A 21,740-nucleotide genomic window follows, 5' to 3' on the forward strand; every position below is an offset into this window, starting at 1 on the left:
AAAAAAAAAAAAAAAAAGTCAATAAAAATCTACTCTACTACAGCAGTGGTCGTCTCTGTCTTTATAGACTAAAATCCATCTGATTTACCATTTCAGCCTCCGTCTGGTCCCCTACCAGTTGGTCTTCCTTTCCTGCTGAAAAAATCAATATGATGGGCTGAAGACGGTTGGATAAGTGATTAAGATGGAGGTGTTTATCTTAAGACCAGCTAAAAAAATTGCTAGCATTATGTGGGTGTATGTGTTGTTTTTAAAGCAGGCTAAGTATAATCCAGATGCAATGGGCCAGTGGTTGGCCTAGCAGGTAAGGAAACTGACCTGTAATTGTACGGTTATCATCTGTAATTGAACCTACAGGCCTGATTTATTGCAGAGCAGTGAACAGCGAAGTATGAGACATTAGCACAGGCCTGGCTAAAATTGGTTAAGAGATCACAGGACAAGCTTAACACTTGGAATGGACTGTTGTCTTATTTCATTGGTCAACATGCTGCTGAGGCTACTATAGACAAATGGTTAATCCCAACTTGTGACACTAGTTGAACTAAAGAGTACGCACGATATCCATAACTTTCAACCATAACCTCCACTTTGAACCTCTTAATCCACATTGGGGGTGTGGGTGTTTGAGTCAATCCTGTTGTCAGGCACAAGGCAGGGACAAGCCATCCACTCGCACTTACGATCAATGGAATCTGATTTGAAAAAAAAATAACTTTCCTAATATCAAGCAAAAATATAACATTGAAATGTAAAATAAGAGGCTGGAATCTTGACAATATACGTTTTTTGCTTACATCTCACTATTTTTCATTTTTCGCTGCTCGTTTATACATTTTCACTGCTGACTTTTCAGTCACTCCGCCCCGTTTTACGTTTACGCTGCCTGAGGATTTGGTTGGACTTTTGGCACAATTCTCTTGTGTGGGCGGGGCTTCGCCTTATTAGCCAGAAGTTATTTGAGTTTAATGTGAACCAAGGCACATTTCCAAAACCTAAGAAGTATAGTATGATCATAGTGAGTGTGATGTAAATTTGGTTGCCTTACAATTGATGTGTAACACTTTATTTTTCCATTTATTAGAAAGTAATTAAAATTAATCAAATTTCCCAAAACTAAGTGTATATTGGTTGCGTTACACTGCAAAGCAATTGAATATTTTCTTGTAAACAAAAAACAAAACATTCTCCAAAATACAAGGTATAGTATGATCATAATGCCATATTTGTTAAGTGATTTTATTTGCAGTGGGCTGTGTATGAGTTAAGTTTTATCTTTATTGCGGATTTACTCGGTTCTCTTCATACAGGTTTATTGAACCGCAAAAGCAAATACGCCAGTTTCTTGCAAACTTTACCTAAGTAAACAAATTCACCCATGAGAGGCTGAGTCTAAATAACACAATATTTTGTGTAAAAGATTCATCTTAAGGTTTATTTTTCCAATGGTCCTTAGTAAAGTGATTTTACCATGGTCTTCACCATGTCTACCACAGTCACCAGTGCACCTTGTACATGACCAATTGCCTGCATAAATGTATTTTAATTTAGACAATGTATTATTTCACAAATTGTGAATTGCCACATTGTTACAAATTTCACTGTGTGCACCGTGTGCTGTGCATTACATGTGTCTGTAACAACTGTTCATTTTATAGGCTCACCTTGAGATTATTTACCATTAATACCAGTTCCCCTAGCCTGTCTATGGTCCTACAGTGGCTAGAAATGGCGGTATGTATAACGAGTGCTTTGGCAATTCTGCTTCACCGTTCAAAGCACGGCAGCTCAGACGGTCGGATTTGGAATGACATGGTTACCTCCCCTTTCTCTTGCTTTGTCAGCCCGGAGAATTTCCCACCCCTCCCCTAAAAAAGGGAATGCCACTGACCATCATGGATCCCAATGCTTGTAATTGGATGTGAAAATGAGAACAAATGTGTTTTTCTTTAGTTCCATCACATGAAATACTGTAGAACCAGCTGGTAATTTTTTTTCCACCTGGAAAAACGGCAACATGACTTCCTGGTTGCGCCAAACATTGTGGTTGGTGAATATGTTGATGACGTCATTCCCGCAAATGCCCCCTCAACTTCTATATGCCGCTCTCCTCCTTATTATAATTTTAAGCAACACACAGAAACCGTGCATCCTGGGGAAATCTTGTTGTGTGACTGGCTCAAAGTGACTGTAATTCAGCACCACGGCTGAATTTCAGAAAGAGACTTTAGATTTAGTAATAGGTGACTACTAAGACCTACATAAAACAAAACATTTCATAATCATTACACATTAAGGGACAAAAAGAGAAAAAGACAAAAGAAAGTATTCTGCTGAGAAATTGACCATTTGTCCAACATAAAATGTTTTGGTTGCTCATTCTAGAGGTTCATGGTAGTATGACGACAGGCCAACAGTACAAAAATACTCTAAATAATATTCCAAAATAATGTCAGTGATTCTTAAATGCATTTATGTTTCAATTTACATGATCATTTTCATTACAGAATTCTAAAAATGACAATACATAAAACAATACATAATCTTTTAAAAGGGAGACATTGAAAATTACAAAGGTTGCAAATAGCAAAGTTTGGATATAAAATCTATAAACAAGATACATAATTCCAAAAAAAGTAAATGCATATATATATATATATTAACAATTCTACCACATTAGAAAAACTAGGATAGACAAATCAGGACAACACAAAGTCCACTTCCTGTCTCCAGTCCCACAACATAGCTACATCATGTCAATAACACAAAGAGGCACAAGGTGTGTAATCAGACATGCCACAAAGTGTCCAGACATCGGTCTCCTGCTTATGTCCCATCATGCATCTCACTGGATGATGTCCTTCACGCACCCACATGATTCACCCACCGGGAATCAGACTGAAGAACAGGCCTGCTTGACAGTAGTCTACAAGCACCACATATGGACAGTCCCACATCTAAAGCTGTGCTGGTTTGGTGTAATGTGCTGAAAGCCAAAGGAACGGCAGGATCAGCTTGTGATCCTGTGACTGGGAAGAGTCAAATTGCTTTTGCACTAATCACAAGTCGAATTATCAAATTAAAACCAGTAAATGTATAAAAAAAAAATAAAAAGAGCCTTGCTGGCTGCTTCCAAAATTTTCAATGGTATGCAAACAGAAGTACTGACCTTGGCTCCAAATTAACACACAGCCATGCACAGGACCACTCCTACTCCCTCTTTTCCATTGTAATAGAGTGGCAGAGCACAGTTACTCAGGATGAGACTCACAATAAATTATCTAATTTCCTGGATGAGATCAGAGCCTCGCCCCTACACTGCTGTCTGTTGTGCTTAGTGGTGCAGCCACCTCCAGCCCTGCTAAAGCCCTTTGAGTTCATCAGCACCAGGATGATTGTGAAAACATCATGAAACAGGACCGTTGAACATGCTGACATGGCAGCTGCTACAATTTCGAGAGACAGGAAAAGATAAAGTGGCTCACAGAGCTCTCAACACCATGGAAATGCAGCCACTGAACCGCATTACATACCCATACGCAAACACACACACACAGGAGAAAAAGCAGTCAGTTGTATAGTCCAAAATACAAAAGGAGGAGAATGTGGACCACAATTCATCAGTGATCCTGAATGTAACCTGAAGAAGAAAAGAGGGTGGTGCAAACAGTGAGGCCACGCCCACTAGGATGCTGACATCAAAGTCCCCCTGAGTTTGAGACAGCTTTACATGTGAAAGGAACAGTTCATCACAAGATGTATAGCTTTGTGCATCAAGTCTGTTTCTCTATGAGAGCACAGAGTTGAGCAGTAGGGAGAGAACTGAGTGCTGGAGCTCGATGCCGCCTCCTGCTGGCCCAATCATGTACTGGTCCCACAGTCAGGCTGAAGAGACGTGCGTGTATCAGCATGATACTGTGCGATGCTGAATGCTGTTTGTGTATGTTTGTGAATGTGAACAGTGGTTTTGTGTTATTTATGCGTGTTTGTGTGTCTGAGGTTAAATGACAGAAGTTGAGTTTATGGTGTTATGCTGTGCATTGTCCAGTGTAGCAAAGAATCGAACATCTCTGTCCTTATCTGCCTGCAGTGACAACATAGCCTCATCCAGAGCATCCAAATAGGCCCCACCAGGACTCTTGAAGTAGGCTGAAACACATAATACAGAGCAGTTGAGATGGGCTACAGAGGGGTGTCATCAAATGCCTCTGCAGAAAAAAAAAAAAAAAAAACATTCAGATGCTGCTGCTTTACCATTTTCCACTACACTCTGCCGAAGTGCTTTGGCAACAAGAACGCGCACATTAGCAACAGGGTCAGAAGTCAAGCTGAGCAGGCTGGGAAGTAAGTGCTGAGCAAACTGATCCATTGGCATAGACCGGTCCTCTACGATGGCCTGCAACAGATGTGTGATTAGTGTGACATGATGTGACCATGACAGAAATATTGATGTCTGACTGGAACAGCTGTGTGACAGCTGCAGGAAATCCTTACCTGACAGACGAAGGCAAAGGCTTGGCGCCCCACCCACTTAGGGCAATGGCAGAATCGTAACACAAGCTCGTTAGCAAAGTTAAGCCCCAGATCATCAGCCCCAGAAGAGTAGAGCTTTTGTAGGATCTCCACCACCTACCACAGACACACACAGAGTAAGAACTTCTACACAGACACACATACACTCTCTCTGAGTGCAACAGGGTGTCCTGAAATCCTACCAATTTGTAGGAGATCCAGCGGACTTCTGAGACCTTATCAGAACAGAGAGACAATGCAATCTGTCTGAGGTAGTCATAAACGTCATTATGGCTGTACAGGTCGATGATCAAAATCAGCTGCCTAAAGAAAGACCAAGTATGGATGTGTGATCAGTACTTTTAAAGACAGACATAAATACACCAATTACACCCTATTATTACTGTGAGAAGGTGTATTACACATGCATCTGTGTGTGTGTGTGTGTGTGTGTGTGTGTGTTTGAAAAAGAGAGAGAGACTCACTCTGCCAGCTCGTAGCGGAAGCGCCAGTTCCTGCTGTTGTCGGTCACTAAAAACTCCTGCAGCTGGTATAGATACTCCCTCCTCTTCTCCAAATGGAGCAGCTGATGAGAAAATGTTTACTCACCACATGAGCCTCTTTCTGCTTTTTTAATCAATAGGCCGGTCTGGGAATATATTATGCCGTATGACCCATGATTAGCCTACGACAATGTCCTACTATAGATTGAACACAGTAAGCAACTGAGATTTTGCTAAGTAAAATAATTTGACATCCAGCTTCCTGTGCATAGGGCAATGTTGCGGACTTGCTCACCTTGAGAAAGTCATACAGGTGTTTCAGGACGCCAATTCGCACCTCATCCAAGTCCTTCAAGAAGCCATTGAAGATGGGAACCAGGTCAGCAGCAGTCAGCTGGTCACCCAAAATCACTGCCAACTCATGGATGGAGAAGGCCAGAGTCCGTCGCACCTTCCACTAAATCCCATGCACACACAAACACATTTAACATACATGCTAGAAGCAATGGACATATGATTTGACAACACACACTAGAATAACACTACACTAAACACCATATTAACAACATTAGAAGATGCTCTGTACAATGTCAATAACATTATCAGCTAATCCTTTTGCTATGTATATCTTGTATATCTTCATTCATGCCGTCCTCTTGTACTAACCCTTCAACTCATTTAAACGGAAAGTGGATGTACCAGGTTAGTGCTGGTTCTGAGCAGGAGCAACAGTACCTGCACATCGCTAGCCAGGGTCTCGTAAGTGTCTTTGAGGCAGTGCCAGTTTTGGCGGCCGAGTGTGAGCGCCACCCCTGGTAAGCTGAATGCACAGTGCTTGGCGATCTCTGTGTCGACTGTCTGTGCTCGAGCAGGATCAGTCATTGAGAGGTACTGATCCAGCAACTGCTGAGGAATCACGTTCTGAAAAAACAAAGTGGCAGAGGAATTAACACAAGCAAACACAATGTATGATGCAGCTAAATCTGGCTTGGAATGTAAATCTTGGAATGCTAAACTAACCTGCACTTTGGACTTCTCCTCCTCCAGGTTTGAGACACACACTTGCTCCTGCTCAACAGCCTCGATCAGTTTTGACTCCTAAAGACACAACAGGAATATATTTACATGTACACCAAATATTTGATCAGAAATTGCTGGGAGAGTACTCTTACCATGCTGTGTGTGTCAGACTCATCTACTACAGCAATTGTAGCAGGGATGTGTGCTCCACCCACACTGAGGGTCTGGGAGGTGGAAGACTCTGTGCTGGCCTCCTGTGGGCTTAAGTTACTCTCTGACAGGCTGTCTTCCTGCTCTGCCACATCTGATTGGCTCTCCAGCTGAGCAGCCTTCAGTGCAGCAGATAGAACCTGTACTTGTGCTGCAAACATACACAGACAAAAAAGAAAGATAGTCATTGAAATTCTCTGTATGGTTAACTATATTGCCATAGTGCAGAATATTATTGCATTCATGTAATGGGACAGCATATATCACTCATTCATGGGCATCAAGACAAATCATTCAACATGTAATTCCAAATATTTGAACAGTATTTGGCAGCCACGGATGGTACAAGTTATCCCACTTAAAAAGATGAGAGAGGTCTGTAATTTAAGTAATAGGTACACTTCAACGGTGAGAAAAAAATAAACAGGAAATCTCACTGTACGATTTTTAAAGAGTAACTTCTTTAAGAAGCTCTTCTATCATTCACCTGTATTAATGGATCCTGTTTGAACCTGTTTGGCGCCTTTCATGGCTGCCCACTGCTCCCTTAGGGGATGGGCTAAATGCAGAGACCACATTTCACTGTGTGCACTGGGTGCTGTGCTGTCACATGTGACAACTAATCACTTTCACCTCATTATCTGTATAAAAGACACACCGTCAACTAGTCAGTCTCTGGATCCAGGACCTGATAACTAGACTGGGATGAGCCAATCTACAATAGGCAAGCAGCTTGGTGAGAAGAGATCAACTGTTGGAGCAATTACTAGAAAATACTAGATCATTGACAATCTTGCTTGACATGGGGCTAGAGATGCTAGAGATCACCTTGTGGGGTACAAATCATCTTGAGAACAGTGAGAAAATAGCCCACAATTACACAGGGAAGAGTTGCAACCATACCCATTGTGAAACATGGGGATGTAATCACAACTGTCATGAGATTTTGGGCAAAAACCTCCTTCCATCAGTGAGACCACTGAAGATGAAACGTGGCTGGATCTTCCAGCATGATCTTGTTGTTGTGTCCAAGAATGTTACTGAAATGTGTTATAATTGTTTCGTGGATGCTGTTATATTACAAACATAATTTAATTATTTGTACATATATATATATAATTTGTATTAAATAAAGATTATAATACAATCCACATACAATTTCTGTAGATAATGTAATTTTTGTATGAAATAACATATGTTATTGTGTACCACTGAAAATCATTTATAAACCATTATGAACAAATATTTTAACTGCAACAACCAAAACAGGTTGTTTTCTGGTCCAGGGCTAGTATAGAAGTTAAGCAAATGCAGACTGAACAATCTATAACAAATTCTTATTTCATTTAGATATAAATAATTTATTTACAAAAAAAAAAAAACTAGTTTTGCTTACGAAAGCTAAATCAAAGTCTCAAGAATGGGTGATTTATAGTCATTGGGAAAAAAGTATGATTGCTTACTTGCGTTTTATGTATCAGGACAAAAATCATATGGTTCTAAAAATATAAATATAGGTTATATCTAGTGGTGGGCCGTTATCGGCGTTAACGTGAGACTCTTATCGGGCGATAAAAAAAATATTGCCGTTAATCTATTCACAAAGTTGGGTTGGGAGCTGGGTCTATACTACGCAAGCTATTGTTCCAGAGGTAAATGGTTACACTAGATTTTTAAGTATATTTCTTCTTTCTTGTGTCTTATTTTCTTATTTTCTAAAGACTTTTATTTTGTTTTTGAGACAAAAACAAAATTTGGACACAAAATTGGACATATGGCGTGAGTTGTGAGGTGCGTGGGGTTTGTGTGCAAAAAGTTATTTCTTTCATTTTAATTTATGTATATATTTTGCATGTGTGTTATTTTGTTAATATTTTTTTTATGTTCTTTTAATACTGTATATTGTAGAGAGAGGTGCAGAAAGACGCGATGTGTGACGCGATGTTCTGACGCGACCTTGCTTTTTGTACAGGAATGCAGTATTGTAAATTGTGAATGCTTTATGTTAATGTTCAGTTCTCTTGGACACATGGCGTGAGTTGTGAGAGAGAGGTGCAGAAAGACGCGATGTGTGACGCGATGTTCTGACGCTACCTTGCTTTTTGTACAGAATACACTTTGCACAGAAAATCTCTTGGGTGTCAGCTCATCATTTGTGGTTCAAGAAACGAAATCAAAAAGTTACACAACGCAGAAAAAGAACCGCTACACTATAATGACTTTCACCTTGATACTTTAGCACAGATGTATACCTAGCCGAATTGCACTGTAGGGGGCGAGAACGAGTCTTCGAACTGTGAAATTACCACATCAAACGTGACGTGGTAACATGGATGCAGCTATTTAACTGAACAAACAGTTGGTAAACACAAGTACATCTTATTGAACATAATTTATTTTCATCACCAATTATCATAGTAGAACAGCTTTCTCAAGCAGTTTGTGATGCATTTTGGAAACAGGAGATGAGCCCCTGGTCTAATGCGCCACCTGGCTTGAGAAATCCGTTCTCAAAGACTTACTTTTAGTCATTATTTGGATAGCACACATATTCTGAATGCCTTCGGCAGCATTCAAATGAGCCATTTTAATCTAGATTAATTTAGATTACTCTAGATTAATTCCAAGATTACAATGAGATTAATCTAGATTAAGAAAATTAATCTATGCCCACCTCTAGTTATATCTAACTTCAGGTTTACAAAAACACGCAAAAGACGCCACCATATATTATTAGACAAAAACAAAGTCAGACTGTGAGGAAAAAAACTACACCCTGATTCAATATCTAATAGAACCACCTTTATCAGCAATAAATTGAAATAGTAATTTTTTTGTATGATTGTATCAGTCTCTCACATCATGGAATTTTCTGCTTCAGTTAATTGAGGATAGTTAGCAGCTCCCTACTATTGATGATTTCATGGCTGTCTCAATGACTGCAAAGTGCCGAGTGTCAGGACTAGAAAATTAGCAGAAATCATCACCCTTCCACCACTGTGCTTGACTGTTGGTAATGAGGCGTTTGTGCTGATATGATGAGTTTAGTTTTTGCTTAACATTGCACTATGCATTATGGCTTTGTCTGTTCAAGACATTGTTCAACACAAACCTGTATTTACTGATTGTAAATCGCTCAGGATATGGGTGTCAGATTTACATTTATGGTATATCTCAAAGACGCATAAGTGATGGACGGGGTGGGGCTTGCTGTGTGGTAGGTCTTGTGCTTACCTGCTTGCCATCAAGCTTTGCCTGATGCACTGAACACAAGAGGAGGGTTACAAAACACTTGTTGTTTGGTCCTTTTTTTAGTTATTAGATTTTAATGGTCTCTACTAACTCCAAAAATATTTTAACAAGACATATGAATACCTTAACATTAATAACATTAGATGCAATTCTAAACAGGTAAACTTACTTATAAGCAATATTAACAGTTAATTGTATACTGATTATGGCAGTACTATATTCATTGCACTTTTACACACTGCTGCACTGAACATTTAAGGAGATCTGCTATAACATTATTATACTGTTATATTATAAATAGATATTTAATAAAATCAGTCTAAAAGCAACATTCAGTTAACAAATAGGGGCGGGGCATAAGATAAGAAACAGTGGGACAGCTGTCACTGCAAAATCTAATAATTTAGGGGCAGTGGTGGCCAAGCGGTCAAGGAAGCGGCCCCGTAATCAGAAGGTTGCCGGTTCGAATCCCGATCCGCCAAGGTGCTACTGAGGTGCCACTGAGCAAAGCACCGTCCCCACACACTGCTCCCCGGGCGCTTGTCATGGCTGCCCACTCTCACTCAGGGTGATGGGTTAAATGCAGAGGACAAATTTCACTGTGTGCACTGTGTGCTGTGCTGCTGTGTATCACATGTGACAATCACTTCACTTTAATTTAAACTTTAATAATAATAATAACAACAGTGGGACAGTTGTCACTGCATAGTAATTAATAATTCAAAATTATAAAAAAAAAAAAAAAAAAAAAAAAAAAAACCTTTTAAGGCCAGTTTCATCAATTTCTCTTGGTAGACACTCTGAGGGACATATTCTCTTCTAAAATGCTTTATAAATGCATATTATGTTATGTATTAATATATCCTTAATATATACTCAAATGTGATTATTTGATTAATTTTATAGTCATATATTAATTTTCCTTCCAAATTTCTGTTCTTTTTTAGCCTGTGTCAGATTTAATTGTCTCATATTACCTGTAATGCTTCCATCCACTGCATGATATATTTTCAGTTTGTTATTTGTGAGTCTTTTGTGGTGGTTTTTGGTATGGGTGACATGGGTTGTTACCCAGGGCAGCATCATGTAGGGCAGATCATTAAAAAGAAAATCCATGCCAATGATAAATTCTGCAGATTTTTGTGGAAATAAATGGGCAACATTCAGACATTAGATGAACAAACCCAGTATAAGCCTAAATTTTCAGTAGCATCTCTTCTTGTAGGTCTGTTCAATAAGCCATCCCTGCTTTTAACTAGTAACTTACCTGACCACCTATTGCTTCCATAGCATACTGAGATGAAGATACTAACGCTATACCAAGAAAGGTCAGTAGGTAGCAATTATGGTACTCCAAAGTAAACCAGGAATTGATTAGTAGCCATTGACTAAAGGACATTACAACACAAAGTTTATTCAAAACAATTTGCTATTAAATAAATAATAGAACGTAAATACAAAAAATAGCTTACTTTAGCGTCTGAGACAGACGTTTTTTTAAATTCTGGTGATATAGCTCACATGCAAGACTGACAGATATGCAGGTTTAAATAAGCCAAGCGATAAGTCATTGATGGTGGAATATCTGCTGTGGCTGTTGCCACTGGCGAATGTAAGGCTAACCCGGCCCAGCTTTTAAAAACCTGGCCTTCTTCGTGCACTATGAGTGCTATACTAAGAGGCTAATTTAATATAAGAGAGTTTAAAATATAAATCTTACCTCCGATGCAGCAAGTACGCATTTGCAACATTGCCATTAGAATGGGAGAAAGACCCCAGTTTTACTAGGTGGTTAAACCTTGTTAAGAGCACTGCAAGGTACAAACGGTATTCTGGGCTGTTCAGTTTACATTTACATTTACAGCATTTATCAGACGCCCTTATCCAGAGCGACTTACAATCAGTAGTTACAGGGACAGTCTCCCTGGAGCAATTTAGGGTTAAGTGTCTTGCTCAGGGACACACTAGTAGTAAGTGGGATTCGAACCCGGGTCTCCTGGTTCATAGGCGAGTGTGTTACCCACTAGGCTACTACCACCAAATGCAGTAAAATGCAGTAAATGATATCACAGAGTGAAAATACCTCTTTAGTTTAAGTTGCATTACTAACTATAATATACACAGTCTATAATAATATGTGTGATTTTCTGAGCGACGTCAGAATTGAAATTGTGTGTGTACAATCATTTTTCTCCAATTACCATTATTTTAAGCTGCTGGTACAATACTTCAAAATGTCAGATCTGGCAACACAGCTGACTGCTCATTTACCACGAAAGCCCAACCCGAGCAACCTAAGTTTAGATTTAAATCATTTTAGAACCTGGTAAGGACCAAGTGCTTATTTTATATACACACACACATACACACACACACACACACACACACACACACACACACACACACACACACACACACAAACTCAAACACACAGCCTACCCTGCACATCGGGATCATCCATGTGTAGCTGCAGACAGTCTAACACCTTCTGTATCTGGGAGCTGGTGGCTGGACCCTCAGCATCCAAAGTGAGCAGCTCCCCCTCTGGCCTCTCCACCTGCAGCAGCTCCAGCTCCAGACTGATGTCTGGTAGAGGTGGCCTCCAGTAGAGGAAGGAGTTGAAGGTGTCCAGCGACTCTTGCTCAGGCTCTGATGGGGGTGGGCTAGTCTGATAGGGGTCTACAGGGGTCTTTGTTGGAGTCATGTTCTGAGCTGGATTGTTGACATCCTCATGGCTTAGAGACTTGTGGCTTGGGTTCTGGTTCTGTTCTGTGGAGGTTGGGCTCATGTGCTCACTGCTTTGTGTGACAGAGGATTGTAGGTATAAAGACTGGCCCCTGAAGTGGCGAGAGATACAGGAAAGTCTCAAAAGACATTCTACACATTTAACATTCAAATACAGAGATCCAGCCAGATGCTTCATGTTCTTTATTTCTTATTAATGTTTCTTTGTATCTGTGCTCAGTTGTCTTGCTCTTGCTCAGGGACTTTATGTGCTTCATCTCAATGATTTGTGTACACTGTGAATAGTACTTTGCACATAAATCAATATGGAGATTTTGTCTCCAAACAAAATATTTTAGATGTGCTGAATGCTTTATTTACTGTGAATGAGATGCATGTTATGCTTGGTTATTTTCAGGAAGATTATCTCGCTGAATTAAGTGGCATACACAAAGGGTCATGTGTGGCAGAAATTTACACAAACAACTGTAAATCAGTCTGCGTTTCCTGTGCCACTTGTGTTTGTGGCAAATCTCAATGAGCTTCCTGCCATGCAGAGCAGTGGCAACAAATCATTGTTTATCAATGGAAACTCTTCAGCAGGCTTTACCTGACTATAATAATAATAATAATAATAAAGTGAAGTGATTGTCACATGTGATACACAGCAGCACAGCACACGGTGCACACAGTGAAATTTGTCCTCTGCATTTAACCCATCACCCTGAGTGAGCAGTGGGCAGCCATGACCAGCGCCCGGGGAGCAGTGTGTGGGGACGGTGCTTTGCTCAGTGGCACCTCGGGATTCGAACCGGCAACCTTCTGATTACGGGGTCGCTTCCTTAACCGCTAGGCCACCACTGACTAGCTTGCTTATAAAGAGTTTAATGTTTTTTTAAGCATGCAACAAGAAGCGACAGAGCCACAATTCAGTTTCACAGCTCATAACATAACACTGTTGACGCCGCCACAGTGTAAGCGTTGCCTGAGTTGCCAAGCAAGGTAAAGCTAGAAAAGAGCAGATTGACCAAAAACAGAGGTGAAGGAAGCAAAGCTGATGCTGGAGTTCTCCTATGAAGCTGATGGCATTGCTGACAAAAGACTGAAGCAGACGAACATATAATTCATTAAGTCGATAGGAAACTGCCTTCATATCGGAATTTACCTGATCTCCCTGAGTGACCCGTCCTCTCTAAAGTGCAGGCCTATGGAAGCAGGGTTGGCGAAGGTGGAGATGAATCGACCTAGACTCTGGAATGCAGCCTGCCGCACCTGAGCCACACACACAGGTACATATTTACACCAAACATTACTTATGCCTACACAGATGTAATTGTGTATATGTGTCAGCAAGTGCAGATATATTTAAAATAAACCATTCACTCAATCATATAATACATATAAAAAAAAAAAAAAAAAAAAAAAAAAACACTTTCACTTTCACCAGTTAAAGCAAGTATGCCACAGCCATGCGGACTGGTCTAGCTGGTTTAAGAGTTCCAAAGCTTTTCTTGAAAAAGAATGAGTGCAATAATGAAGCCATGCTGCCTGGTCTTTCTTTAGACTCATGATGTGTAAGTGTGTGTTTGTGCATTTGTGTGTGTACACATTCTTTTACCCAGCGCGACTGATCACTGATAAGGCTGATGAAAAGAGGGGAGAGCTTGGAGCGTCGGACCTCAGGGGATGTACAGTTGGACACAGTCATGAAGCACTCAGCACAGGCCTTACGAATGCCCCACAGGCTGTCTGAACACAGCTCAAAGAACTTTGGCATCTGGCAAAACAACACATGAATCAAAACCTGACTAACACAGAACCAAAAGAGAAGTCACTGAGCAGAAGATATGTGTGCGCTCACACAAACACAAAATGAGCGGTCACTGGTCATGTGTTCTCACCAACAGTTTCTCTGTGGCCTCCAGGCCCACTATAGCGCAAAACTCCCCAAAGTTGGCAGCACAGACCTGTAGAGGGAACAGCAGGCAAAAAGTGATACAGGTGATCACTTCTGCCCAAATCACACGACTGCAGTCCTTTAGCTCCATTCTGCTCATCATGGAACTCCAGGGAAAAGGTCAGAGGTCAGTTACCTTACGAACTTGAAAGAGCCGGGTGTCACAGCACAGCTCACAGAACCGCAGCAACAGGAGGTGCTCCACTGTGTCTTTACTCAACATGGTCACCAGCTTACACATGATCTGCGGACACACATGGCATACAAAACCTTAACCACAACACATCACAACACTAACAATAACCCCAGCCTAAGCTACCTGCCACTTTGACAGTCCTGTGGTCGAGTCTGACATTGGAGTCTGTTAACTACACTGATACAGAATGGAATTAACAAAGCAAATATTTTTCAGAGGATTACATTAGTAAAACTTCTGTCACTTTAAGAGAATTTAGAACATATAGTTGACACTTTTCAAGAGAAATGTTTGTTCTTGCATAATTTCGTAACAGATGTTTAATAACAAAAGTTTAAAGAATTTAGTTTTGTTTATTTTAAGATTGTTCATTCAGTATGTATTATTTGTATACTTTAGAAACTAGAGCACAAATACGACGCTATTTCACAATATAGTATCATTAATACAGAAAAAAGCAAATAATTGTGATAACAATACCCAGCACTAGTTTTAAGTGGGTCAAATATAACCACCTGATGTTTTAATTTATGTATCCAAAGTTGACAATTAATATAATTGTGGTGCATTTAAAGACATGGACACAGAATGGTTGATTAAAGCTAATCAAATGTTACTCTGTCCAACACACATAGAAAACACACACACACACACACACACTCACCGCTACAGCTTCAATCTTATAGTCGTCATCACTGCTGGGCTCAGTCAGGTCCAGAAGAATAGGACACACTCTACCCTCCATGTCAGACTTACTGACCAGACCCTGCTCCATCAGAACCAGTAGCGCTGCCTGACTTGTCTTACGCACCTGAGCAGCACACACAGACAAGCACACTTATACAGGAATGAGGAGAAAGAGACAGACAAACAGACACACACATTACAGGATAAAGTACCTGGTTGTTGGGATCTGTGAGGTAGCGCACCACAATGGGCACAAGGTATCTGGAAAATGATGCTGGAAAGTTGGGTCGGTTCTCATGTAGAAACAGGGCAATGTTCGGCACCTGCTCCATAAGTTCAGCCCGTACTGTGGGCTCTTATAAGACAAAGACACACAGCCACTGTCATTACCACATGGCAACGAAATATCATCAACTTGTGTGCTGTAGCACACAAACATACCTCCATCCTCAGACATCCTTGCCACTGTTTCCATGACACTAATGAAGTCATTCTCGTTGTCGCTGAACTCACGCAGAACATCTAAAAGCCCACGGGCCACAATCTGCCTGCAGATTACAAGGAACAGAGGCATACTTGGACTGAGACTCTTGATGTGCTGGAGTCTCCGTGATTGCAGTGATTACAAATTCTCAATCGGCTATGTGAACCATGAAAGTTGTATGGCTGGTATACAGATGACTGTTTTAGTGGCTACTAGTTCATTAACTTGCTGGTCGTAGACCTTTATAAGATACAACATTACTAAAAACAAAGGACTAAATATAGATATATTTTGACTTAACTATTAATTGATACAATGGGCCCATTTTTGCTATACAGCAGACAAGCACAAAGGTGTACAGTCCTTTGTCAACATGTATGGGAAGGCGGGGCTCAGCGCATTGCTGTGTGTGCACAAGTGAATTCATAATCTAATCAGAATGTGAAAAAATGGATTATCAGTAAATAGAGAAAGGAAAAAATAAAACAAGTAATAAAAAGATTAGATTACAAAGATTAATATAAAATTTGAAATACAAAAACTACATGTTATATATCATTTTAATACTGGGAAGAACACAGGGTAGCAAGATTACGGCCAAAATGATAATCACAATAATAATTTTTTATCAATAATGTTATTACAATTATTCATTATGTTATTACACTTTCTATTTTAAACAAACAATAAGTAAACAAGGCTTTCAGTTCAAAATTAAACTTAAAAAAAAAAAAAAAAACAATTTAAAATTCTAAAATAACATTTACCTAAGACCTAGGGTTAACAAAAAATAAAAAGCAATTTTGGAGTACAATGATTGTACAAACAACTGAAGAAAAAAAGAAAAGGCACATACTACAAAGAACAGAAATACCATCCTGTGAACAGTTTTGGCTTAAGAGATAATCAAAGACAAGTCACTATGAATTCATTCACATTTTGAAACAGTTCAGGTAGCTGCATCTAACCTGTTGAAGACGTTCTCACTGAAGGCATACTTCTCTAGCCGCCCCAGCGGCGTCAAGTCATCCTGTCCTGCATCCAGGAACGCTGTGATTCTGATCCCATCGCAATCTGAACCATAGTCATCAAATCCAACTGCACCAAGTAAAATACCAAGGTGATCCATAAAAGAGACACAATTGACACTGGTAACATCTGATATAAATGGTCAACATTTATCATGTAAACCAGACAAAGCACAGCCAGCAGGAGGGACAAAAGGTGAGAAAAGATAAATCACTAAATGTCATCATTCAAGTCCAGATACTTACAGTCATCTAAATCATCATGACCATCTTCAAAGTATAAAGACAGACCTGAAAAGAGAAATCAGGCCATATTAAATACATTTTTAGAAACTCAATCTCTTCTCTCTGTGCCCCCTTGACTATTTGCTCATTTAAATGTTTTAAGCCTTCAATTTTGCAGGGAAAACACATATTCTCTTATAGTGATTTAATTTCCAAGTGATTTCATTTTTATATATTTTTTTTTCCTGCTCGTATTTTGTTTAGTGTCAGGCACACAAAAATGTATGGTATAACAAGGCACGAAGGAAGTGTTTAATGATGTTGTATTAGAAAAAAGATTGTACTAATCAGCAAACCTTGATATTATTTTGAGTATGAATAAAATCCCATTATAAAGTTGTCCATCACAATTTCTGTGGCTAATATAATTTGTGTTTGTAATAAACATATAATGGTAATTTACAATGCAAAGAATACCCATTATGTGTACCGGTAAATCTTTATTATGGGCATTTAATGAATGACTTATTCATGAATAAAAACCAACATATTTCTGTTGAAAATGTATTTATATATGTACAATAAGAACTATATATAATATTACTATCAAATATTGCCTGGACCAATAAATATCCTTAACCCATAAAAATAATTGAATATACGGTTTCATTAATTCATGCAAGTGGGCTTTAATAACCACAACAGAGAGAGTTCATAGCTGAACAAGTTTCAATAGGATGGTAGAAGCCTTGTGGGTAGCACACTCACCAATGAACAGTCACAGGTTCACATTTGCGAAAAGATGTAAATGTTTCAACTGTATCTACATAATAGCGAGTTGGGGGTCACAGGGCCCCTGAGATTATGCACTTAAACTACAACCAGGAGTACTTGTTATATATTTACATGTTAGATTAGTGAACTAGAGGTGTGAACCTTCACTGGTCTCACGATTTGATTAGGATTATCTAGGGCCCTATGAAATCAGTTTTTTTTTTCCTAAATTCAATTCTCTCCATTTTAATTTTTCTAAATTCCATGTTTTCTGTTATAAACATATTTACTCAACTAAAAACAGTGTGATTATGGAGTGGGTGGGGGAAAAAGATAATATGCAATCTGACAAACCCCATTTAATCACTGGGGTATTACTCTTTGATTTTGTAAACAATTTACATGTAAATAATATATGCATTTCATGCAAAGAACTATTTTACACATGTGTTGTCACATATGTTTTTACAAAAGAGTTGTTTTTCAGATTAATAAAAAATATTTTGGGTATTGGTCCGCTCTAAACCGCATGCACGGAACTGAGCGGGCAAGTGGTCCAGATTCAGCACTGACAGCCTCTTCTCCATTGCTGACAGCACGCTTACATTGCGTTAGTGTGCAAAAGTCCCGCCCCAACCAGAAACACGTGTAGTGGGTTGCAGCGGCCAGAAACATGAATTATACACAATTCCGTGTCTTATAGTGGATTCAGTTATATATTTTGGATTCCCAGTTTTCTGCATCCCATAAGTTTTCTACATTACTTCTCGTTCACCCAAATGAAAGCTTTGATTTGTGGTAGTAGCCAAGTGGGTAACACACTCACCTATGGACCAGAAGACCCAGGTTCAAATCCCACTCACTACTATTGCGTACCTGCGCAAGACACTTAACCCTAAATTGATTAACTACGAAAAATAAGTTGTTTTTCTAAACTTCCAGTAAGACGATAATGTTGTGTTGTAGAACTCTGGACACTCCATTCCTCCACTCCTGCTTTGTGTGAGTGTTTCGAAGTGGCCAAAACACTGACCAAACAGAAGCCTGCTTCAAATCTATTGGTTAAGCAAAAATGTCACAGCGCTCAGAGGTAAAAGTTAAAAAAAAAATTCTACTTTGACCATGATGTGCGCACAAGGCTGCCAAGTGGTGCGAAACTCCTACCTGGAATGGAGCTGTAATCAGATCAGGCAGCCAGGGGGAGGATCCAAGATGGTGGAGTGAGTATCTACATTAAATTTTATTTTTACAATTACCTCACTTTAATGGGAGCTCAAGGTGAAAATTTGCTCAGTACAAAAGGTGAATTTGAAGTTGACTTGTCTTCCTGATAAGGACGACAAGGACACCAGAGAGTCTGTGGATAGACTGAGAGAAACAGTTGACACTGTTCATTGGCTGGGAAGAAAGGGAATCACTGCCTCTTCCAGTTTGGCAAGTAAATGATCCGAGATCACGTCTGGAGATTGCACAAGTTAGTCAAGAGAAGCACATCTGGCTCATGAGGCCAAAGGCCTCGCCGAGACCTACGATCTGACAAATCAGAATTGTTGATGCCACCAATGGGGCTCGGGAAAACCCTGAAAACCCCCCAAAAAACGTTAAAACGCAAAAAAAAAAAAAAGGCCACCACACTAAGACCTTGTAATGCACAGAACACCTCTCCGCACAATATGACATATTGGTTGCTTCGATGGGGCCTACAGATCGCTCAGAATCCAGGACGGTTGAGTGCACACACACGACTTTCATGTCAAGTTGTGTGTTTAGTATTCTACTCTGAAATGCAACTTGTGAAGACCTACGTTTTGACATATGTCGCGATCTGACGTACAGCTCACAAAATTTTGAAAAAAAAAAAAAGTCATTGGAGGGGGGGGGAAACGTTATTTATTTATTATAGTCTCTTTTTTTGTCCATTAATGTAGGATTTACTGAAGCAAGCACACCCGCAAGGTATATATAAAAAAAATTGTGTGAAGTGTGCTATTACTTTTATAAGCAATCGGAGTGGGCGTGGCGGAGCTATTAATGCTGACACAGGGTCGACTCAAATCAAATTTTAGCATTGGTAGCATTTTTAAATATCCCACAGTTTGATTCGTTTCACATTTTTACATGGATAACTTACATCCATTTGTCTATTGATAAATAGTAATTATTTTAGGTAAATATTACATACACTGTTGCAAGTGTAGAAGTCTTTTTCCAGGTTTATTAATGACTTTAAACAGTAATAACTTTCTCTTTCAAAACTGAAATCCTGTAAAAAGGCTGTATGTTTTTATTGTTCTGATCTGTATTTGCTGTGCCTTATAGCCTGTGTGCCTTACATTGCATTGTTTCTTTTACTTTTGACTTTTTTGTCTTATACTTTGTATTATTGATTCTTATCCTCTACAAGTGTTTGTATTGTGTATGTTAATTAGAAAAAAAAAAAAAGAAGAAAAAGAACAGAAAGCCAGTCACTACCAGCACTACTTTTTAACAAGAATTTTTATGCAGCCACCAGAAATCATCATCTGCAATGCACTGATGAAAATTGTTCATCTGCATCACATCTGCATCACGCTGCATCAATTATACGATTAATTTCAACACCCCTAGAGTGCACGCAACCACCCACAGTGGAGTGCTGTGGTGTGTCACTATTGAAGTTTGTGTCTTTGCTAGTGAAAAACATTTACAGACAATGAAATGCATCTGATTATATAAGGTGGACTCACTTGGGAGTTGGTTACAACTTTTTTTTTTTACTCAATTGTTCAACAAGGAGGTTCAAACTCTGTGGCTAGAACAATATCTTGGAAAGGAATTTTACTTTCTAAACCTAAAACACCCACCTGTTCTTCAGGCTGAGACACATATGTGAATATTGATTGTTTCTTCAATACATTCATTACTTTACTTTTATCCGAAGCGAAGTCATTAGTCTATTCAAGCATGTGATCAGTTGACAGAAAACCATGTTATTTAGAAAAAAGGAAAGAAAATCCTCAAATAGCAAGTTCGATTTCACCTGAGGACCACAGGGGGCCTTGAATCAGGCTTGTTCCTGCTACGGGAGGCGGCGTTTCAGTCATGCCGACACTCCCTGCGCATGTTAGGTCCGCACGGGTCGAGTAAAGGAAACAGCTGAAGCAAGCATAGGCCAGCCGGCAGCACCACAAGTCACTTTACTGTAGATTAACAACCCAGGCACGACAAAACGTCTTTATATATACCAGCATAGGTACGGAATAAAATAAAAGCCACCTAATCCAAAGAGAGAAGACTGAGGTTTCCACTGATTATAATAATAAAAATAATAATAATACGCCAGAAAGGAAAACGTTCGGAAATAAAAAAAAAAAGCCAGTAAGCCTGATCTCTGTGTCGCATTGGAACCGGGGCATGTTTTGGCAGCTTCGTTAAGCCGGAGTTCAGGTTAGTTCATGCCGCTAGACACCGATAGAGATGGGGAGATTTCAGAACACGGAGATAGTAGCTCCATAGCTCGTCAGCCCGACACACAATTACGAACAACAACAACACCCTAAGCGCACAGCTCATGGTCCTGTTAGCTTTAGCATTGCTGCCTTCAGCGAGACATCTTAGCACGGGCGTGGAAAGGTGTCACACACCGGATATAGTTATCAGAAGTACACTGCAGAATAAATGTCTGTATGTACTACAGAACAAAAACCTATATAGACAGTTTGATACGCTGAAACGAGCGAGAAGCCAGTCACTTACCTGCCATTTTGGCTGCGCTGCTAATCGGCCACACTGCGCTGTCATTCAGAGCGCTGTGAAACTGGCGACGATGGGACACAATGGTGATTTAAAGGCGTCAAAATAAAAGTCCCGGCGCAGCAGGCCTGTTTTAATGACGTTCTGGCATTTTTAACAAAATGTTTGATTGATGCCAGTATCTGTTGCTGTGTTACATCATTTAGATTTAGATCTCAGTTGTGGTTCAGCTCCAATCAATTCTCAATAATATAGAATAATTATACATGACATCATTCTAAAAATATAAAAAAGGGACATTTAGCATAGTCAGTGTGTAATTATGTGGTCTATTCTGAAACAATTATGTCCTTAAATAACAAATGCTTAAAATTTGCTTGTAAAGTGAAACAACCTCCTATCTGTTTTGCTGTATAATATAGGAGAGAGGGAACAC

The 21,740-nt window shown here is 39.5% G+C and overlaps 1 protein-coding gene across 1 annotated transcript; it reads right to left on the reverse strand.

Annotated features, from left to right (window-relative positions):
* Positions 1 to 2,456: 2,456 nt before the first annotated feature.
* On the reverse strand, positions 2,457 to 21,378 carry ppp4r1l (protein phosphatase 4, regulatory subunit 1-like). Its single transcript, XM_028970545.1, has 20 exons — positions 21,308 to 21,378; positions 16,820 to 16,864; positions 16,514 to 16,643; positions 15,503 to 15,609; positions 15,274 to 15,416; positions 15,039 to 15,185; positions 14,315 to 14,422; positions 14,123 to 14,188; positions 13,840 to 13,998; positions 13,387 to 13,493; positions 11,937 to 12,334; positions 6,188 to 6,396; positions 6,036 to 6,113; positions 5,751 to 5,936; positions 5,311 to 5,472; positions 4,998 to 5,098; positions 4,716 to 4,836; positions 4,495 to 4,629; positions 4,255 to 4,396; positions 2,457 to 4,149 (listed from the first exon to the last, which is right to left on the reverse strand). The coding sequence occupies exons 1-20, from the start codon at positions 21,312 to 21,314 to the stop codon at positions 4,001 to 4,003; spliced, it is 2,700 nt and encodes an 899-aa protein (XP_028826378.1). The 5' UTR covers positions 21,315 to 21,378; the 3' UTR covers positions 2,457 to 4,000.
* Between the last annotated feature and the right edge of the window lie 362 nt (positions 21,379 to 21,740).

This window comes from Denticeps clupeoides, chromosome 2 (assembly GCF_900700375.1).
Source record: "Denticeps clupeoides chromosome 2, fDenClu1.1, whole genome shotgun sequence".
Classification (NCBI taxonomy): Eukaryota; Metazoa; Chordata; class Actinopteri; order Clupeiformes; family Denticipitidae; genus Denticeps; species Denticeps clupeoides.